This window comes from Mus musculus, chromosome 6 (genome assembly GCF_000001635.26).
Source record: "Mus musculus strain C57BL/6J chromosome 6, GRCm38.p6 C57BL/6J".
Taxonomy (NCBI): domain Eukaryota; kingdom Metazoa; phylum Chordata; class Mammalia; order Rodentia; family Muridae; genus Mus; species Mus musculus.
This window is the reverse complement of record NC_000072.6, coordinates 116,123,983-116,142,615: the sequence shown is the minus strand read 5'-3', so window position 1 is coordinate 116,142,615 and position 18,633 is coordinate 116,123,983. Positions and strand designations below refer to the sequence as shown.

At 37.6% G+C, this 18,633-nt stretch overlaps 1 protein-coding gene across 8 annotated transcripts in view; it reads left to right on the top strand.

Annotated features, from left to right (window-relative positions):
* The window catches only part of Tmcc1 (transmembrane and coiled coil domains 1), a 174,911-nt gene that overhangs the window by 50,906 nt on the left and 105,372 nt on the right, over window positions 1–18,633 (top strand). For 4 of the 8 annotated variants that reach the window (XM_030255484.1, XM_030255486.1, XM_030255485.1 and 1 more), the window contains 2 exons: window positions 4,366–4,421; window positions 8,159–8,849. In XM_030255484.1, coding sequence (XP_030111344.1) covers window positions 8,286–8,849 — 564 coding nt within the window. In that variant the 5' untranslated portion in view covers window positions 4,366–4,421; window positions 8,159–8,285. Of the gene's footprint in view, window positions 1–4,365; window positions 4,422–8,158; window positions 8,850–18,633 lie in introns of those variants that run through there. The other 4 variants (XM_006506309.2, XM_006506308.3, XM_017321657.2 and 1 more) reach the window with 4 other exon arrangements.

Below are 18,633 nucleotides of genomic sequence, written 5' to 3'. Positions count from 1 at the left end.
TTGTGAGGGTAACAAACTGCTTTCTGATTCAGTTGAATGCCTGTTTTATGGTTGGGAGATATCTCTGCCACTGTAAAATTGATGAAAATCCTGTGGCTGAGGTGAATTCTAAGCCCTAATGAGGAAGCAGATAGTGTTATTTTGCTAAATGACATAATGTGCCTGTCAAATTATGACATTAAAGTGAGTCCAGGATTGCCTTCTAAAGAACTATTTGTGCCTATACACTAGTGGTGATGTCAGTTTTGGTCAGAAAAGCTTTTTGCAGAAGTTGCTGGTAAGAGATTCACAAATGGCTAACCTACAGAGAATAAATGACTGTTGAATACCTAGTTATGAGTGGTAACTATATACAACCTCCAGGGCTCAGAAAATGTTGTGGGAAAAGGGGTGAGAAAAATGTAAGAGCCAGAGAAAAGTAGGGGGAGAGTGTAGAGTGCTGACTCCTGGGCATGCCATGGCATGGCTGCTTTTGAACTCACACAGTTGTGAGTACCTGTCAACACTGAGCCGTGGAAGGAGGATGATTTATACAGAATCAATAGTTCATGGAGATTCAATGGTATAGCTAGCTATTGGTAAGTTGTACGTCTTCCTATAATAGGCTACCATTGTGCTGCTATAAACAGCCCTAATGTGATTCTTTAAGTTAAAAAAAAACCTACAAGGCACCAACCACAGATAAGAAAGTGTGAAAACACCAGAGGATAAGTCCCTCAAAACAGGCATGAGCACATCATGGAGAACTGAAAGGAAGCCAAAGGCCAAAAGAGCAGTTAAAAAAAGGGAGAGAAAGCACAGCACATAGCAGAACAGTGGTAACTATCCAGGTAAACAAATAGACAAATTGCCCCTGTGTTTGCTTTCAAGTAAAAGCAACACCGGAAGAAAAAGTGTGTAATGGGGTTCTTGGGTGTTTTTTGAGGTTAAGATAATTCATTTTCTTTCCTTTTTATATTTTAATTCCGCTGGCCTCTGGTGTGTTTTCATTTTCCCCCAAAGATTTGGAGTACACTGTGTCAGTATATGTTTAAGTGCCTACTATAAGGCATTGTTCTTTAGCCAGGTGGTGAGTGTAAAAGCCTTTAATCCCAGTGAGTCCAGGATAGCCAGGGCTACACAGGAGAAAGTTTGTCGTGAAAAACAAACAAAAACAACAAAATAAAAAAGAAAAGGCATTGTTCTTTGGCACTGTGTTTTCAATTATAGCACTTCCATTTTTTTTTTATGATTTCTATTTCTTTGTAAAATTCTCACATGCTGTCTGCCTTTTCCATCGGAGCCTTTGCTGAATTCACACTGCTTTATGTTCCTTGGCTATTCCAAAATGTAGGTCATGGGTCTGGGCCTGATGCTTGTGTTGTTTTTACAAGGTGTGTTTTTATTGCTACCTTTAGTATATTTGCTAAATTTTTGTTCAAAGAGGTATGTGTTTTTTATAATAAAATACTGAGGAAAATAACTGGATATATTGACCTCAACTTCATGTCTATTTGTGGGAATTTCTCTACTAGAGTGGGGATTTGTGTCATTCTATTTAGTGTTTGGCTATGTTTACTACTGCTGTGGGCTACTGAATTTGACATTCATTGTTGCCATGGTAACCAAAGATTTCCCTTTTTTTTTTTCTTAGTAATCTTTGTTCCCTGTGAGTCTGCCTTTCTTTTTGTGCCTTTTCTCAAAATACCATTGTTGTCTAGCTTTCTCAGTTGTGTTCCATTGTTATTTGTATTTAGATTGATGTTGGTAGTAGAGGGTCAGGAGAGGTTTGTGATGTTCTAGTGAAGCCTCAGATTTGTGCAGAACCTGGTTCTAGGGATGTAGTCATCACAGGACTAAACAATACCCCCTTTGTTTTTCCATGACATTAGTGGGTATCCAGCAAGTGACTTTTAAACTATACTTAGATATTGCTGTGAGGTAGTACAGCTCTCCTAATTTGTTTTTGTGGTTTTTCTGTAGTTTTTACTTTTTATTTTGTGTTGTCCTGTTTTATAAGTGAGTTTTGTAAGTAACAAAATCTTTTCATTAATACTTTCTGTCATTTGGTACTTTAATACTTAATATGTGTCACACCTGTTCGGTAATCTTCCTTTCTCCCGTTTTGATGGTTTTTATGTTTAAATTCTGTTTTCATTTTGTACCAGTGTAGTGGATCTCTTGCTGGACTAATGGAATAACTAGTCACCCGTTCCTCATTCAAGAATGAAATCGTTTATGTATATAAAATACTGTTCACATTTAGTTTTAATGGTAGCATTAATTAGCAGTTTTCTATCTCTTTGGTAGTAGATTGTGGTATACCTATTCCTTTGGCCATAAAAGATTAATGGATCATGCTAGTTTTTTTTTAAAGTATTTCCTTAAAATATCCTCAGCCTAACCCAGGAGTTTACAACTGTAAACTTTATTTTTCCTGTGTTACTTATCTTGTATGAACCATGTTAAGCCAGGTGATTATTCAGGTTAAACTAAGCATATATTAAAAGAGTGAAAAACTACAAGGAGTAGAAGAAACTAATTTTTAAATTTTTACTGAAAGGGGAGAATTTCAACACTGTAAATAAAACTGTGACAAAGAAACAATAGTCATAATAGAATGTTTACTGAGAACTTTATGCAAAGGGATCAAGAAGATAAGAGTTGGATATTAAATATTTTGTCTACCATGTGTACTGGTCACTCTCTGTTGCTGTGGCAAGTGTTTGACAGATGCAGGGAAGAAATATTTATTGAGACCTGATTTCTAATGGTGACTGTAATATTTTTGTTTTTCAAGACAGCATTTCTTTGTATAACAGCCCTTTCTGTCCTGGAACTCACTCTCCCCCTCCCCCTCCCCCTCCAGTTTCCACTCCCCCTCCCTCCCTACCTCTGTGTGTGTGTGTGTGTGTGTGTGTGTGTGTGTGTACACTCTTGAGCACATGTACGTACATGTTCATGTTACTATGGGGATGGGTGTATGTGCTATGGAGGTTAGTGGCTAGGAGTCTAGGTGCCATCCACTTTTTTTAAGACAGGCTCTCCCACTGTTACCAACTTGCCTGGCTAGCAAGCCTCAGGGATCCACCTGTCTTTACCTCCCTAATGGTGCTGGGACTACAAGTGTAAATGTATCACACCTAACTTTTTTTTTTCTTTTGGAATAACTTTGGGTTTTCTTGTTTTATTTTATAGATTTATTTTTTATATATAGTGTTTTACCTGCATGTATATCTGCAGGCCAGAAGAGGGCACCAGATCTCATTATAAATGCTTATGAGCCACCATTTGGTTTCTGGGAATTGAACTCAGGGCCTCTGGAAGAGCAGTGTGCAGACACTGCTCTTAACTTCTGAGCCATCTCTCCAGCCCCAACACCTGGCTTTTTATGTGGGTTCTGGTTTTCGTGCTTTACTGTCTCTTCTGTTTCTTGTTTAGCTCTCAATCTATTGCTTTGTGCAGTTTTACACATCTTGTTTTCTGTGAGTTCCCTGAGAGTAAATTTGAATTTGGCCTCTATAATGTTGAGTACATAACATATTTCTATGATACTTCTCTAAATACATTGTCTGTAGTGATGGCTATTAGAAGCTAGTTTTCCAGGGAATTTTCAATTTGATGCATTTCAAATCTCAGTTGAACATAGTAAATAGATTTTATAATTAGCTTCCCTTTTCCTTCCTTTCTCTACACTCCCAGTTTTTGAGATAGGCTCTCCCCGTGTACTCCAGGCTGGCCTGGAGTTTGCTAGGTGTCCCAGGCCAGCTCAGTTTGTGATCTTCATAAGTTCTGGAGTCATAAGTGTTAGGCCACTATGCCTGGCTTTAGAATTGCCTTTAATGAAAGCTTACAGATGTTTGTGACAAAAAGTACTTGAAAAAATGTTTATGAAGTTGTGCTTTTCTATGCATCTTTTAAATTTTCATGTTCAAGGCTATAGCTGATACGGTATCTGTTTGTTATTCAGAATGATCATATTAAAATAGTTATTTGTAACCTGTGACACCCTCCACCCACCCACTCATGTGTAGCTCTGGCTAACCTGGGACTTGCCACGTAGACTCGATTGGCCAGAAATTGGCAGTTTCTGCCTGTAGACTACTAGGAGTAAAGAAAGACGTATACCATTACACTTGGCTTTTTTCTTTTTTCAGTGTTGTTAATTTATATTTGTTTACAAAGTATCTTCTTTCTTGATTACAATTTTTGTTTTACTTTTTAAAAGTGAGAAGATGCTGATAAAAACTAAAAAAATGATTCCACCCCTTCCTACTAGTAGAACATAAAATTTTAATATTTCCCGTGCATTCAACCTTTCCTTGTCTGTCTGTAAAAGGTGAGCTCCCAGCTAAGTTTCACTTCGTTCTTATGCTTGCTTTTCAGCTTCTCCTAAAAGGACATCAGTGCCCCAAGTACGTGCTTGAGGGAGAGCAATGAAGGCAAGTACCCAAGTTTTCATGACCTATGAATGAAAATAACTCAATGCCAAAAGCTTTGGCTACCATGTACAAAACAAAAAAGTTGGCAAGAGAAAGGAATAAAAAAAAATGTATATATAATTTAGAATGGCTTTGTGGAGGACCCTTTTAAATATTTGTTGAATTTTACAAAGCAATTTTCTACTTTATTTCTAATATTAATTCAAAGCAACTTGTTTTCTTAGTGTGCATTTACCAAATACTGTGTGCTAAGCAAAACTGTGGTAGAAAAATGAATTGTGGGAAATTCTAAGAATTGACTGAAATGACCAGAAATGTCTGGTGTGTTCATGGCTGCTTCTTACTCTTTTCTCCATATTTCATCTCTCTTCTGTCATGTCATTTTGCTCTTTTCCTTTTCCCATTTACTGTAAGAATGTGACACTTTAAAGATAATGAACAAAAGAAAAGCCAAATTCCTGTCTTATCAGAGTATAGCTAGCTTCTTGTATATGTAAAGCCGGGAATATAAATGTAATTTTGACTCTTTTCATAAACTAATTAACAGCTACTAACGAATTACTATTTTAGAGAAGAAAATGACAGAGCATTCAAAAGTGTTTTGAGATAACTGAGTTTCATGAGTGCTGACATTCTTACCATCAGCATTTGCAGTTATGGCAGTGTTATGTTATTGTCTTTGGTTATTTTGTTATCATACTTGGTTCACATACCTTGATCCGAGGACTTTAGAGATTTCTGTACACGGGCTGGAGGAGCCTTCACAATTTTGACCATGTTCTATGTGTGTGATGTCACAGTAAATAATAGCTGTTCCACTTGCCAGGTTACATCTATCAGAAGTGGGTAATCACAACTTACTGATCACAGCTTAGCTTGAGTGTATTTCGGGCTGCCTGCTCCACAAGCCTGTGCTAAGTAGCGTAATTAAAATAAGTCTTGCTCTTAGAAGTCTTGAGATACATTCTCTCATCTTTATAGCTGTGCCTAAGAGCCTTCCCTAGGGATGGCAGCATCTCTTTGTAGTCAACCATTTCAGCTTTAAAATACAAAAAAGCCAATGTACAAATACTAGTGAAACCTCACATGAAGTTAACTGACATTTGAAATGTACTATATTCTCCAAGTTTTTAGATAGGAAGCAGACAGATGGTTGATTAGCTCTCCATTCTGCCCAAAGAAAGGTGTGCTAAGTAGTCAATTCCTATAATACTTAATGTGTGAGATAAGTAGTAGTTCATTTAGTTCCTTAGTTACCTTAGTAACATTCTTTTATTCGCAGTATCTTTTAGTCGGACGGGGTAAACTGGCTTTATTTTATTTATAACAATAACCAGATCAGTTGTACAGTGTAGCTAATATAGTATAAAATGAGGAGGATCACAAACTACCTCCCGTCGCCCTTACTTTGATATCCTCCCGTATTCTCAGTCTCAGCAGCCCAGTATGAGAATAATTTGACAGACGTACACTGTCACTCGTGCTGGTTTGTTGATCACACAGCCTTTTAGCCTAAGATTAATACAATTCAGTAACTTAGTTTGCGAGGCAAACTTACGAGGGAAGGTCAGGATAATTAAACATGCATACTGTTGGCAAAAGTAGCCCATAGAATGTCCCAGAAAGTTGCACTAAATCTTAGCCAATAAGTTTTTTCTCTTTGTGGTCCCAAAGGGAGACTAACAAACCAATGTAAATGTAGACTTAGGAAAGGGGTAGGGGTGCAGGACACGGAGCTTCCCCACTCAAACAGCTGCTTTCAGTTGCCTCCTTCCGGAATGAAGAAACACATGGTGTTTAGAAAGTAGAAACGTACTGGTGAGAGATGAGCATTTTTAACCCCATCACTCTGTCTTTTTGAGTCATGAAGAGTCAGCAGATAAGGAAATAGGTTTGAAAGAATGGGGACCATGGAGCACAGGGCCAGTGTCCATGTCCTATGGTGAAAAGTCCTGAGAATAGTCACCCGGAATTGTGAGTGGATTTGTGTTTCCTGTCCCTCGGCATATGTTTAGCCCATGTTGACAGTGGGCTCATTTATGCTTTCTGTTTTGCCACTTGGTGGCAGCAGGACTCATACCACAGAACAGGAGCCTGCAGTGCTTAACTGGCAATGGCCGATTGTGTTCAGGTACTCATTGTAATGTAGGCATTTTTAAAGTCTTCTAAACAACAACAAAAATTGAGAGAAAATACGCAAAACCTCCTGCATCATGTTTTGTCCTCTGTAGTAACTTCTATGCATTTCTACAATTTTATATATTTGCACAAACTCAATAAAAATAAAACACTTTATTAAAAAAAGAGATCTGATCCCAGTCCATCCACCCCTTCCCTCTGCATGTGATTTCAGTAACCATGACAGCTATGCTCTTAGTTTCAGCTTCCTTTTCCTATGTTTAATACTGGCTTGTGGCAGCTATTTGGCCTTTAACCTTTTGTTTTTCTCTGTTGTTTGATTGCACCTATTTACTGTTCTACGTCTTTGTTTTTGAGTTTATATAAATAGATAGGAATCTTCTGTCAAGAATACTGTTGAAAGAATCTCTTTTCTGTTTTCTTGTTCTTTTTTTTTAAATCAGTGTCACTGTATGGCCCTGACTGGCTTAGAACTTGCTGTATATTTAGTGTAGATTGACCTTGAACTCTCCATCTTCCTGTGTTAGTCTCCTGAGAGCTAGAATTACAGGTACACAACACACACACACACACACACACACACACTCACTCACTCACTCACTCACTCACTCACACAGCCTCCTTCAAATCTCCCTTTTGACAGTTGCTATTGAGCAAAACTTTGTTCTCTCTGAAGAGTGACCTGTCTGAACTACTCATTTATTGGGGCCAAAAAGGGGTTTTGTTTTTTTGGGGTTTTTTTTTTGATTTATTTATTATTATATCTAATATCTAAGTACACTGTAGCTGTCTTCAGATACACCAGAAGAGGGCATCAGATCGAATTACAGATGGTTGTGAGCCACCATGTATGTGGTTGCTGGGATTTGAACTCAGGACCTTCGGAAGAGCAGTCGGTGCTCTTAACCACTGAGCCATCTCTCCAGCCCTGGTTTTTTTTTTTTTTTTTCCTTCAGCAAGAATTTAATTTACAAGATTTTTCTTTGCTTTGGCCTCCCAAAAGAACATACTCGTCACCTCTAATTACCATTGAGCTTGATGAATATAGATGGATGGTAGCAAAAGGTTTCGAATTTTTACTAAAATCCATGTAGATTGGGATATTTATCTCTCACTCTCCTCTGAATTTGCTGAGTTTCAGCATGTTGATACTCAGTCATGATTATAAAAAAAAAAAAAACAACAGAATTTAATTGCCTTAGAATGACTAAACATACATGATCTGTTCTCTTGGTTTTCTAAGCAGTGGCTAGTTGTCCTGCCTACTGCTAATAGGGAGTCTATTCCAAGATGGCCCCTTAGTATCCTTCTTTATATTGAAACTTGTAAAGGATCTTAAAAAAATGTTATTTTCATTTTCTGTGTCCTTGTTCTGGGCTTTTTATTTTAGAAAATAACATAACCATTATCTGAAAAATTATCTTTTAATCTTCTGATTAAAGATTGCTTAATTATAATACTGTTTGGCTAGCTGCATGGTTTTTTTGTTTGTTTTCTTTTAACTGTAGTGTTTCTATATTTCTGCATGGATATATGATACAAGGTTGTTTTCTTTTTTTTCTTTTTTTTTTCTTTTTCCTTCCTTTTTTTAACATTAGGTAGGCATGAAGCCTCCATCTCTCAGCTGCATGCATTGTCACTCTTGAAGCAAATGCCTACCTAATTTGACAGTCTCGGTGTGTTTAAAATTTTTTGAGTTTGCAAATAAGCTTATTAAGCTTACTGATGGAGCCTTCCGGCAGTGAACAGTTATATGAGGACCCTGATCCTGGAGGCAAATCCCAAGATGCAGAAGCCAGGAGGCAGACAGAGTCAGAACAAAAGTTATCTAAAATGACCCACAATGCTCTGGAGAACATTAATGTGATTGGCCAAGGCTTGAAGCATCTCTTCCAGCACCAGCGCAGGAGGTCTTCAGTGTCTCCACACGATGTGCAGCAGATTCAGACAGATCCAGAGCCTGAAGTGGATCTGGACAGTCAGAACGCATGTGCTGAGATTGATGGTGTCTCCACCCATCCCACAGCTCTGAATCGTGTTCTCCAGCAGATCCGAGTGCCACCCAAGATGAAGAGAGGGACAAGCTTGCATAGTAGGCGGGGCAAATCAGAAGCCCCAAAGGGAAGTCCCCAAATCAACAGGAAATCTGGCCAAGAGGTGGCAGCTGTAATACAGTCAGGTCGACCCAGGTCTTCATCCACAACTGATGCTCCTACCAGCTCTTCTGTGATGGAAATAGCTTGTGCTGCTGGTGTGTGTGTACCTGGAGAGGAGGCAACTGCAGAACGGGTAAGTCTGTTAGATTTCTGTTAACTTGCTGTTTTGACAGGCATGCACAAGCACACATATGACAAATGACCAATCTGATTTTTAAAGTAGTATTTTGGTTTTAGTTAGTTTTTTAAAAAATTTTATAAAATGGGTCTAGTGCTATGCACTTGTAATTCCAGTGCTTGGAAGGGGAAGGATCAAGAATTGACTGTGTTTGAAACCAAATATCTTTTAGGCCAGTGTATGCAATGTGAGACTATGTCTCAAAAAAAAAAAAAAAAAAAAAAAAAACGAAACAGAAAAGAATTCAGTTTTATTTGTACCAATGTGCAAAATATGTCTTTGACATGATGATAGAGATTGAATATGGTTAGAACAATCATGGGATGTTGATCATTGGAGGTTCTGCATTTTTGTTTTTCATGTTTGTGTGGAGGGGCATATCACAGAGAGTGTGTATATGCCAGAAAAGAACTGGCGGGCGTTTATGCTCTCCTTCTGTCATATGAGGTCCAGGAATTGAACTCAGGTCATCAGTCATCTCCTGGTGGAAATATCTCTTGTGGTTCAAGCCAGCCTCAAACTTACTGTGTAGCAGAGGGCAGCTTTGAGGGTCTAATCCTCCTGCTTTTACTTCCCAAGTCCTAGATTTTTGGTTTTGTTTGTTTGTTTGTTTGTTTTTGGTAGAGGGGTTGGGTGGGCCTTTCTGTTTGTTTTTCAGGACAGAGTTTGGCTATGTAGCCCTGGCTGTCCTGGAACTCACTCTGTAGACCAGGCTGGCCTCAAACTCAGAAATCTACATGCCTCTGCCTCTGGAGTGTTGAGATTAAAGGCGTACACCACTATCACTCAATCCAAGTGGTAGGATTTTTAACCCTGCATTACCATATCCAGTTGATCCAGTGCTGTGGATTAAACCCAGGTCCTTGTATTCTAGGCAAGCACTTTAACAACTCAACTACCCAGCCCAGTGGTTCTGGTTTCCCTTTTTGTTTACTGGGATCAATTTTTCCCTATTGAAAAACCGTTTTAACATACTCAAACTATTTGTTACAAATGTATTAAATTAGTTGTCTCATCTCCACATATGTCTGTAATACAGATGGGCAGAATAAACTTGGTCAGTTCACATCAGTTAGAGAATCATCTTTAAATGAGTTCACAAAAGCAATTTTTCTCAAAAGTGCTCTGTACTTAAAATTTAAAAACTAAATGTTTTGAACTCTAAAGAAATGTGCTCAGTGTAAAAAACTTTGAAAATGTAGAAAGGAAAAGAAGAATAAAAATAGCTCTTGACAAAATTTTAGTAGGATTTTTTTTTAATATAGTACTTGCGTTTGAAAAACAATTGAGGAAATTAAAAACCTTTTTTTCTCAGTATTATTAATTCTTAAAGTAGAACCAGAAACTCATTCAATAATGAGTTTTTTAAAACTGTAACTGTGATTTTTCTATATCACAATTTCACTATAAATTTTTACTGATTATATAATACTGTGATATACCTTGCTGTAATATTTTCGTTTATGCATTTTATATATTAGAGAATATGAAAATACATTACAATATAGTTGTCTTAAAAATAATCCTTGAAATTAAGAGTTAGGAGTGGACCTTATGGTATGTAATGATATTCAAAATGATAGCTGCTATTCATTTATTTGCTTATAATGTTGCAGGAAGTATGTTTAAACACATGTAAATTTCTCTTTGATGTTCAAACAGCCCTATACTTGGCTTTGATAGCTTGTTTTTTCATTGTTGTTGATGAGACAGCAGAAACATAGGAAGTTAAGTATGCTCATAGTTTCATAACTAACTTGTTTCACAACCAGAAAGTTTCAGAGCTTAAGTAATCTTTCTTATTTATTTATTTATTTATTTATTTGCGACAGATCTCACTGTGTAGCCCTGACTGGCCTGGAACTCACTGGAGAACAGGCTATCCTTGAACTCACAGAGGTCTACCTGCCTCTGCTTCCTGAGATTAAAGGTGTCTGACACCACACCCAGCCTTAGATGGGTATGTTTTCTAGCTACTGTATTCTGTGTACAAGAATGTCATAGTTTTTCTTTCTGTAATTTATAAAATTTATATATAATAAAATATTAGCAAATGGCATTTAGTTATGAAAATTTAGATGGTTTTATTTTAAACCCTTTGATTTTTTTAAATTGGCTGTTTTATAAAATTGGCTCAATTTTAATAGTTTGCATTTATAGTTCTCCTGCAATATTTTTGATAATTCTCTGATCCTTACCTATGAACACACAGAAAATGCTTTTGGGCTCTCTATATGGAGTTTATATGCACATATGCCCGCGTCCAATCTGGGTTCTAGAGTTGGGGGTTTGAACTCAGGTCCTCAAGGTTTCACAGAAAATATCCTCTACCCACTGAGCAATCTCTCCAGTCCTTCTACCAGAAATACCTTAGAACATACATGGCTGTGGCCACAGATAAGCTTATAAAGATTCAAAATGCTAACACTCGAACTTCAACAAAATGTCAATACTACCCATAGATCAGATTCTTTTGAGTATATATGTGGAGCCCCAAGGTCTATGTTGGATCTCTTAATCAACCAATCTTTTCTTATAACAAAGACTTCATTTTAAGATTTAATCTTAGCTAAGAGGCCCAAAAGCAGTACAAATACTTAGTTGCTCCCTGGAAAGCTAGGGCTATGTAAGTTAATTCTTTATACCTTACATAGAATAAGCAGAACTTCAGGAGACATAGAGAAAAAATTAATATACATAACTAAATTTAAATTTTTTAGCTTAGGAATAAAGGTCTGAGCAATGTGAGTGGAAAGCTAAATTAGTTTGATAATGTGATTGGAAATAGAGAAGTACTAAAATTTTCTGAAAGGGACTTGCATGTTGAAAATTAGAGATTCTTCCTTGAGGGAGATAAATTTTCCTCTTCTTAGTATTTCCTGGTTGCCCGTAGCTGTCTAGGGCTGAGATCCCTTCTATGTTAGTTATGTCCCTTGGTGTTCAGGGCTTGTCTGATAAGACTTCATGGGCCTGTAGCTTCTCTGACAGATCTTTACAATCTTCCTCCTCCTCTTCTGATATGATCCCTAAGCCTTAGGTACAGGAATTCTATTACAGATGTAATTTGTATTGGTCACAATGTGATCTCTTGTTTTCTGTATTTTGATTGGTTGTAGTTTTCTGTAATAATTTGTCTCTTACAAAAATGTGTTTCTTTGAGCGGGGAATGGTGGCACACACCTTTAATCCCAGCACTCGGGAGGCAGAGGCAGGCGGATTTCTGAGTTCGAGACCAGCCTGGTCTACAGAGTGAGTTCCAGGACAGCCAGGGCTACACAGAGAAACCCTGTCTCGAAAAAAGAAAAAGAAAAAAAAAAAGTGTGTTTCTTTAATGAGGAGTGAGAACTAAATCTATCTATAGATATAAGAACAGATATTTAGCATGTAGTTAGAAATTGGAAGAGCCCGCCTGATTGGTTATTTAATACCAAGTAGTTATCCCTGATATCATAGATAGCATAATAATACCATAAGTAGCATAATATAAGCAGGTTGTGTTTAGGAATAAAGTGTATGTAATATATATAGTATCAATAATTAACCATGAATTTGAGAGTAAAGGGGGGATATGTGGGAGGGATTAGAGGGAGGAAATGATATATTATACTAATATTATAATAAAAAACCGTTATAAGTAAATTTTGAAAATACAAGAGAGTTTTTTTTTCTAGTTTTATTCATAATGGAATAACACAGAAGAAAATCTAGCTAAGGTTTCAGAGAGCTTAGCTGTGAGGTGACGGTCATGAAGCACAATTGTTCCTATGGGTAAAGCCACTCTAAATTTCAGTTAGAAAGAAATGGTATATATGAAGATTGACACTGTAGGCCAAAAAGCCATTCTTCTAATATCTTGTTAGAATGCTGTCTGCACCCTGTGCTACGTGCTACAGTGTGATCACATAGTAAGTGCAGCAAGAATCTGTCCTTTACACTCTGCTGCTTTTATAAAATAGAAAGAAATCAAAGTTTCTGAGAACAAACTTAGAGGGACACGAAAAGGTCAATGCAAATCTTGGATCTTCTAAAGAAAAAAATTTGGAGTCATTGATCCTTGTTATTGAAGTTGAGAATTCACTATTTGTTTTAGAATTCTCTATTCTCTTTTCCCTTTTAGAGACAAAATTAAGAGATGTACTATTTTTATTAGGCTGTAGTTGGGTGCTCTTTGGGATTAACTACTATAATATATATATATTATATATTATTATATATATTATATACTATTATATTATAGTAGCTATACTATGTTATAGTAGTATATTCACTGCTATATTATATAATATATAAACAGTAAGTGTTTTGAGGGAGATATATGTGATAAGTTATTTCTTTGCCAGTGTAATGAGCCAGTTCAAGCCACATTATATTTTATTAAATTCAGGTTTATTGAGAAGTTTCTCAGGTTGTCCAGTTTACTGGCCCCAAGGACTGATCCAGGAAAGTCCAGGGGGAGAAGTGGGGAAAGGGAAGAGAAAGAGAGAAATGGCACCACACAGAGAGAGGGAGAAGGAGATGTGGGGTGTGGGAGGGACCCAAACTATCTGGATTATAGGGAAGAGCTGCTGGGGAAAAGACAGCCCCAGCCCATGGGCTGGGAAGTTCAGGGTTGGGGGCAGGGTATGCCAGGTAGGGACTGAGGAATGCTGGGAGAACCTGGAGGCCAGGTCGGCTTTGATATGTAAAATATGCACCCCAGTCTCTTGTCCCAGGGTTCAAAGCCAAACAGTACCTGTTAAAGAAATTGCTAGAATAGTATCAGTTAACCAATAAACTAATCTAGTAAACCAGTGTTTTGTGCAGGGAAAAAGTAGAAAGGGTGATTCCTGTTGCTGTCCACTAGGTGGGGTCCTAGGCCAGTACAGGAGGAGATGAGAAATAGGGAATGAGATTTAGGAATGAAGCATATGCTCTTGTAAATTGAATTGACTTGATTACTATAGCTGTGGAACAAATAGTAGAAGATGTAGAGTTTGACAATTGAAATGGGAAAAGGTAAGGAATTTTAAGCAATAAGATTTGCTTAGAAACCTTAAGGAAGTACTATTTATTTTCTCAATTAACATTGGAAAAATGCTGTGTAGTTTTTATAAACTCTAGCAAAGATCTTTATATTCTGTATATTTAATATTGTTTGGATTGTTGATACCTACAAGGGAATGTTTTATAGACAGTTAATAATACCGACTAGAAAAGTGGCCATAAATTAAAAATGAAAACATAATTTTGGTCTCTTACAACTGATCACCAAGTTAAGTAACTTTGGGATTGTTAGTCTTTAGCCCTTAGAGCTGGAGTGTGTAGTTACATCCTTTGTAGACAAATTTAAAATAATGTAATGTGAATGTGGTGAGGTCAGGGAGTTGGCTTAGTGGGCAGAAGCACTTGGCTGTACAAGCCAGACAACTTGAATTCAGATTCCAGAACCCACACAGAAAGCCAGTTGTGGTAGGGCACATGTGTAATTGCAGTGTTACTGTGGTGAGTCAGGAAATCACTGAGAGGCTTGCTGTTCAGTGTGTCCATGGTGGTCCCAGAAGACTTTGTTTATAGAGCTAGAGAGATGACTCAGCAGGTAGGAGCACTTGCTTTTTGCAGGGGACTCAGGTTTCCAGCACCCACTTCATAGGTCACAACCACCTGTCACTCCAGTTCCAGGAAATCTAACTCCATCTTCTGTCCTTCAAGAGCACAATACAAGTGAGTTACACAGAAATACATGCAGTCAGAATAGTCATACATAAAATCAAAATAAATCAATCCTTTTTTTAAAAAAGTCAATCTTTAATGTGGTTGTTTGATTGGAAGTAAAAGAAGGTGTTACTGACGTTGATAAATGAAAGACATGACAGTGGATATCAATGAAACCTAAAGAATCTTTAGGATATACCTGAGAAACTTACATTCCAATACATTGGAAAATATGAAAGAAATGAGTGAATTGCGCAAAGTTTAACATCATAGGTAGATTTGTTATATGTTTGTCTTTCAAATCTGAATCATATTTCTTATGTTCAGAAACAGCAAGGTTTTTTTTTTAAAGATTTATTTATTATTATACATAAGTACACTGTAGCTGACTTCACACGCACCAGAAGAGGGCATCAAATCTCATTACGGATGGTTGTGAGCCACCATGTGGTTGTTGGGATTTGAACTCAGGACCTTCAGAAGAGCAGTCAGTGCTCTTACCTGCTGAGCCATCTCACCAGCCCCAGAAACAGCAAGTTTTAGGATGAAGATTAATATAAAGCAAATTGGAGTCCATTCTTTAAGTTTTGAGCCATTCGTAGTAGTGCTTGCTTATAATCAATCCCAGCTCTGGGGAGGCTAGGCAAGAGGATCCAAGTTGGAAGTTGGCTCAGCTTCTATAGAGAGACCTTGCATGAAAACAAACAAAAAATTAAATTTAACCTATTATCCTTTATCTTAAAAAGTAGTCCTAGCCCGGTGTGGTGGCGCACGCCTTTAGTCCCAGCACTTGGGAGGCAGAAGCAGGTGTATTTCTGAGTTCGAGGCCAGCCTGGTCTACAAAGTGAGTTCCAGGACAGCCAGGGCTATACAGAGAAACCCTGTCTCAGTGGAAAAAAAAAAAAAAAAAAAAGTCCTATGCTTTAGGGTAAAGGGAACTCTAAAGGAATTTAACATGAATGTGGTTTCTGTTCACAGGGCCTTGGTCCTTTGTCATAACCTTGAGTTTTAAAAGCTAGAAGGAAAACTAGCTTCCCAAGGAGATCACCATTCTTATTATCTAGAACACTGGCAAGGCCTCACTTTAAAGAGACAAACAATGCTCAGACATTAAATATAAGACAATCTCTAGAATAAATTGTTTTCATTAGTGATCACAGCATAACTTTCTTAAGAAAAACAGGCAGCTTTGGCAAGTTGGCACAGAAGTGAACTTAGCAAAGTGTGTATTTCAGAAATTGACAAATATGTGTTAAAATTTTACTTGGTTGTTACATCAGCATGACCTTTGATCTCACTGGTCAATTTAAGCAGATAAGATTTCACTTTTGAACCTTGACATTTAAAAAGTCATAATTACTACACATTTTACATTAATGTATGCCTCTTGCTTTGTGTATAGGTAAGACTTTGAAAATATCTCTATAGTCTCCTGTCTCTGCCCACCCCCAGTCTCTCCAGAAGAGTGCTGGCATCCACCACATCTAGCCTCATGTGGGTTGTGAGGTTTGCAGCAGAGGCTTAAGTCTGCTGAGACATCTCCCTAGCTATAGAGTTACTTTTAATACTATAATTAAAATTTGAGTAGTGATGTTGTATATGCTTATGTTTCTAAAGAAATTAACAAAGGGTTATTTAGAATGTCTAAAATCTATCTTATTTACTGTGATAACCAGCTAAATAAGCAGTGTTTGTGAAGGTATTTATGCATTGTGAGTATGGGTGGGTGTGGAGAATTCATATGGAAATCTCATGACACAATACAACATTTTAGAGTTATACTAAGAAATGGTAATGAAGGCAAAATCCATACTTACGTAACCTTATTAATATGCCTTGACAATATTGACTTTTAACAGGCCATTCAATGATCAAGCTTTTCCTGATATAGTTGGTATATTATTTTGTAAGGTTGTTTACCTGCCCATAGCCTCTCTTAAAATTATGTAACTAGGGCCTGGAGACATGACTTAGGAGTTAGGAGCACTTGCTGCTGATACAGAGTAGTAAGTTCTGTAAAACATGGGCTGATGCAGCAGGGAGGGAGGGCCTTAGCAGGCCCATGCTGAGGCATCCCCTCTAAGGTACCAGCTGTACAATAGGGTTAGTATAAAATGAAGTTTATTTTGGAGCATGGGAAGTGGGGTTGAGAATGGAGTACAGGGGGAAAAAGAGAGGGGACAGAGAAGGACAGGGAGAGGGAGGGGGGAGAAGGAATTGGCCTGCCATGAATTCATGGAGAGAAGGGGGAAAGGACAAGAGAGGCCAGAGAGGGAGGCCAGAGAAAGAGAAAGGGATCAGAGAGGGAGAAAGGGAGGCCAGTCTTTTTATAGCAACCATGGCTGTTGCTAGGTAACTTATCAGTGCCTAGAAGAAATGTGTAACACAGGGGATCTAGGATTGGTTCCTAGCATCTACATGGCAGTTCACAACCATCCAAAGCTCCAATTCCAGGGAATCCAACACTGTCTTATTATCTCCACATGGAATTAGTCATACTCTTGATATACAGATGTATATGCAGGCAAAACCGAGTAAATAAATCTAAAAAAAAAATTTTTTTAATGAGTTAATTAGGATCTAGGGAAAAGTCAAACTTCTTCATGACCAGAGTGCTAGTAGAACGGTGGATAAGTTCTTGCTGCTTTTTCCATAGCACGGATAGTTTAATATTGGCTGGTTTTTATTGTGCATCTAGAGTAGACAGTATGTTCTAAGTTCAGAAGCTATGGAAGATCTTTAAAAGAAGTATATTGGCAAAAAATTAAATGAACTACAAACTAATTTTCCTAAAACGACAAAAAGGAAAATATTGATCTTAAGTAATTGACAAAAGGTTTGAGACATGATAGTTAGTTTATAAAAAGAAACTTAGATAAAATGGAAAACTCTGTTTCCAATTTGTTCTTCTATCTACAATCAAAAAGTCACAGTGAAATTGCCAGAAAGCCACTACTGCGTCCCCTCAAATGATGTGTATATGTAGAAAATAGACTATTGTTGGCTGATTTGTTTTTGTTCTTTATATCTAAATACTCAACCAACTGCACTACAATATATAATCAATGGGATGGGGGGGGGACACCTCAACTTCCATGATTTTTTATTTGTTTTGTTTTTGTTTTTTTGAGACAGGATTTCTCTGTGTAGCCTGGCTGTCCTGGAACTCACTTTGTAGACCAGGCTGGCCTCCAACTCAGAAATCCGCCTGCCTCTGCCTCCCAAGTGCTGGGATTAAAGGCATGCGCCACCACTGCCTGGCTTCCATGATTTTTTAAGCCTTCACCCTTTATACTTCAATTTTTGTTTATGGTAGGTATGTACAAGAAAAACTTCTATGTGTATAATTTGTAACTAAGCATAAAAGTTTTAGAGATATTTGAATTGGCAAGTAAGTAAATTTCAGTCTATAGAGATAAGACTTTTATCTCTCCCTTTTGAGTATTAAACATCATACATAGAATCCTACCTGTAAGACTAAGATTGTACTGGCTAGTTTTATGTAAACTTACCACATGCTAGTCATTTTTAGAAGAGAGAACCTCAATTGAGTAGATGCTTCTACCAGATTGGCCTGTAGGCAAGCTTGTGGTCAATTTAATTAATTGCTGATTGATAAGTATTGGAGGGTCCAGCCAGTTTTGTACGGTGCCACTCCTAGGCTGATGGTTCTGGCATGTATAAGAAAGTGTGTTAAGCAAGCCATGGGGAACAAGCCAGTATTTCTCCATAGTCTCTGTATTAGTCAGGTTTCTCAAGAGTCACAGAACTTATGGAATGTCTTAATATAATTAAGAGAATTTGTTGTGATTGTGAGGTAGTCCAACCACCCCAACAATGTACCCCAACTGTGAGTGGGAAATAGATTCCAACAGATGTGTTGGCAAGTAAATGCAAGCAGGTGAAGAAGAGCGAATCTTCCTTCTCCAATGTCCTTGTGTAGGTCTCCAGCAAAAGGTGTGGCCCAGATTAAAGGTGTATACTACCACACCTGGATCTGGGACTTGTTTTGTCCTAGGCAGACCTTGAATTCACAGATCTCCTTCCC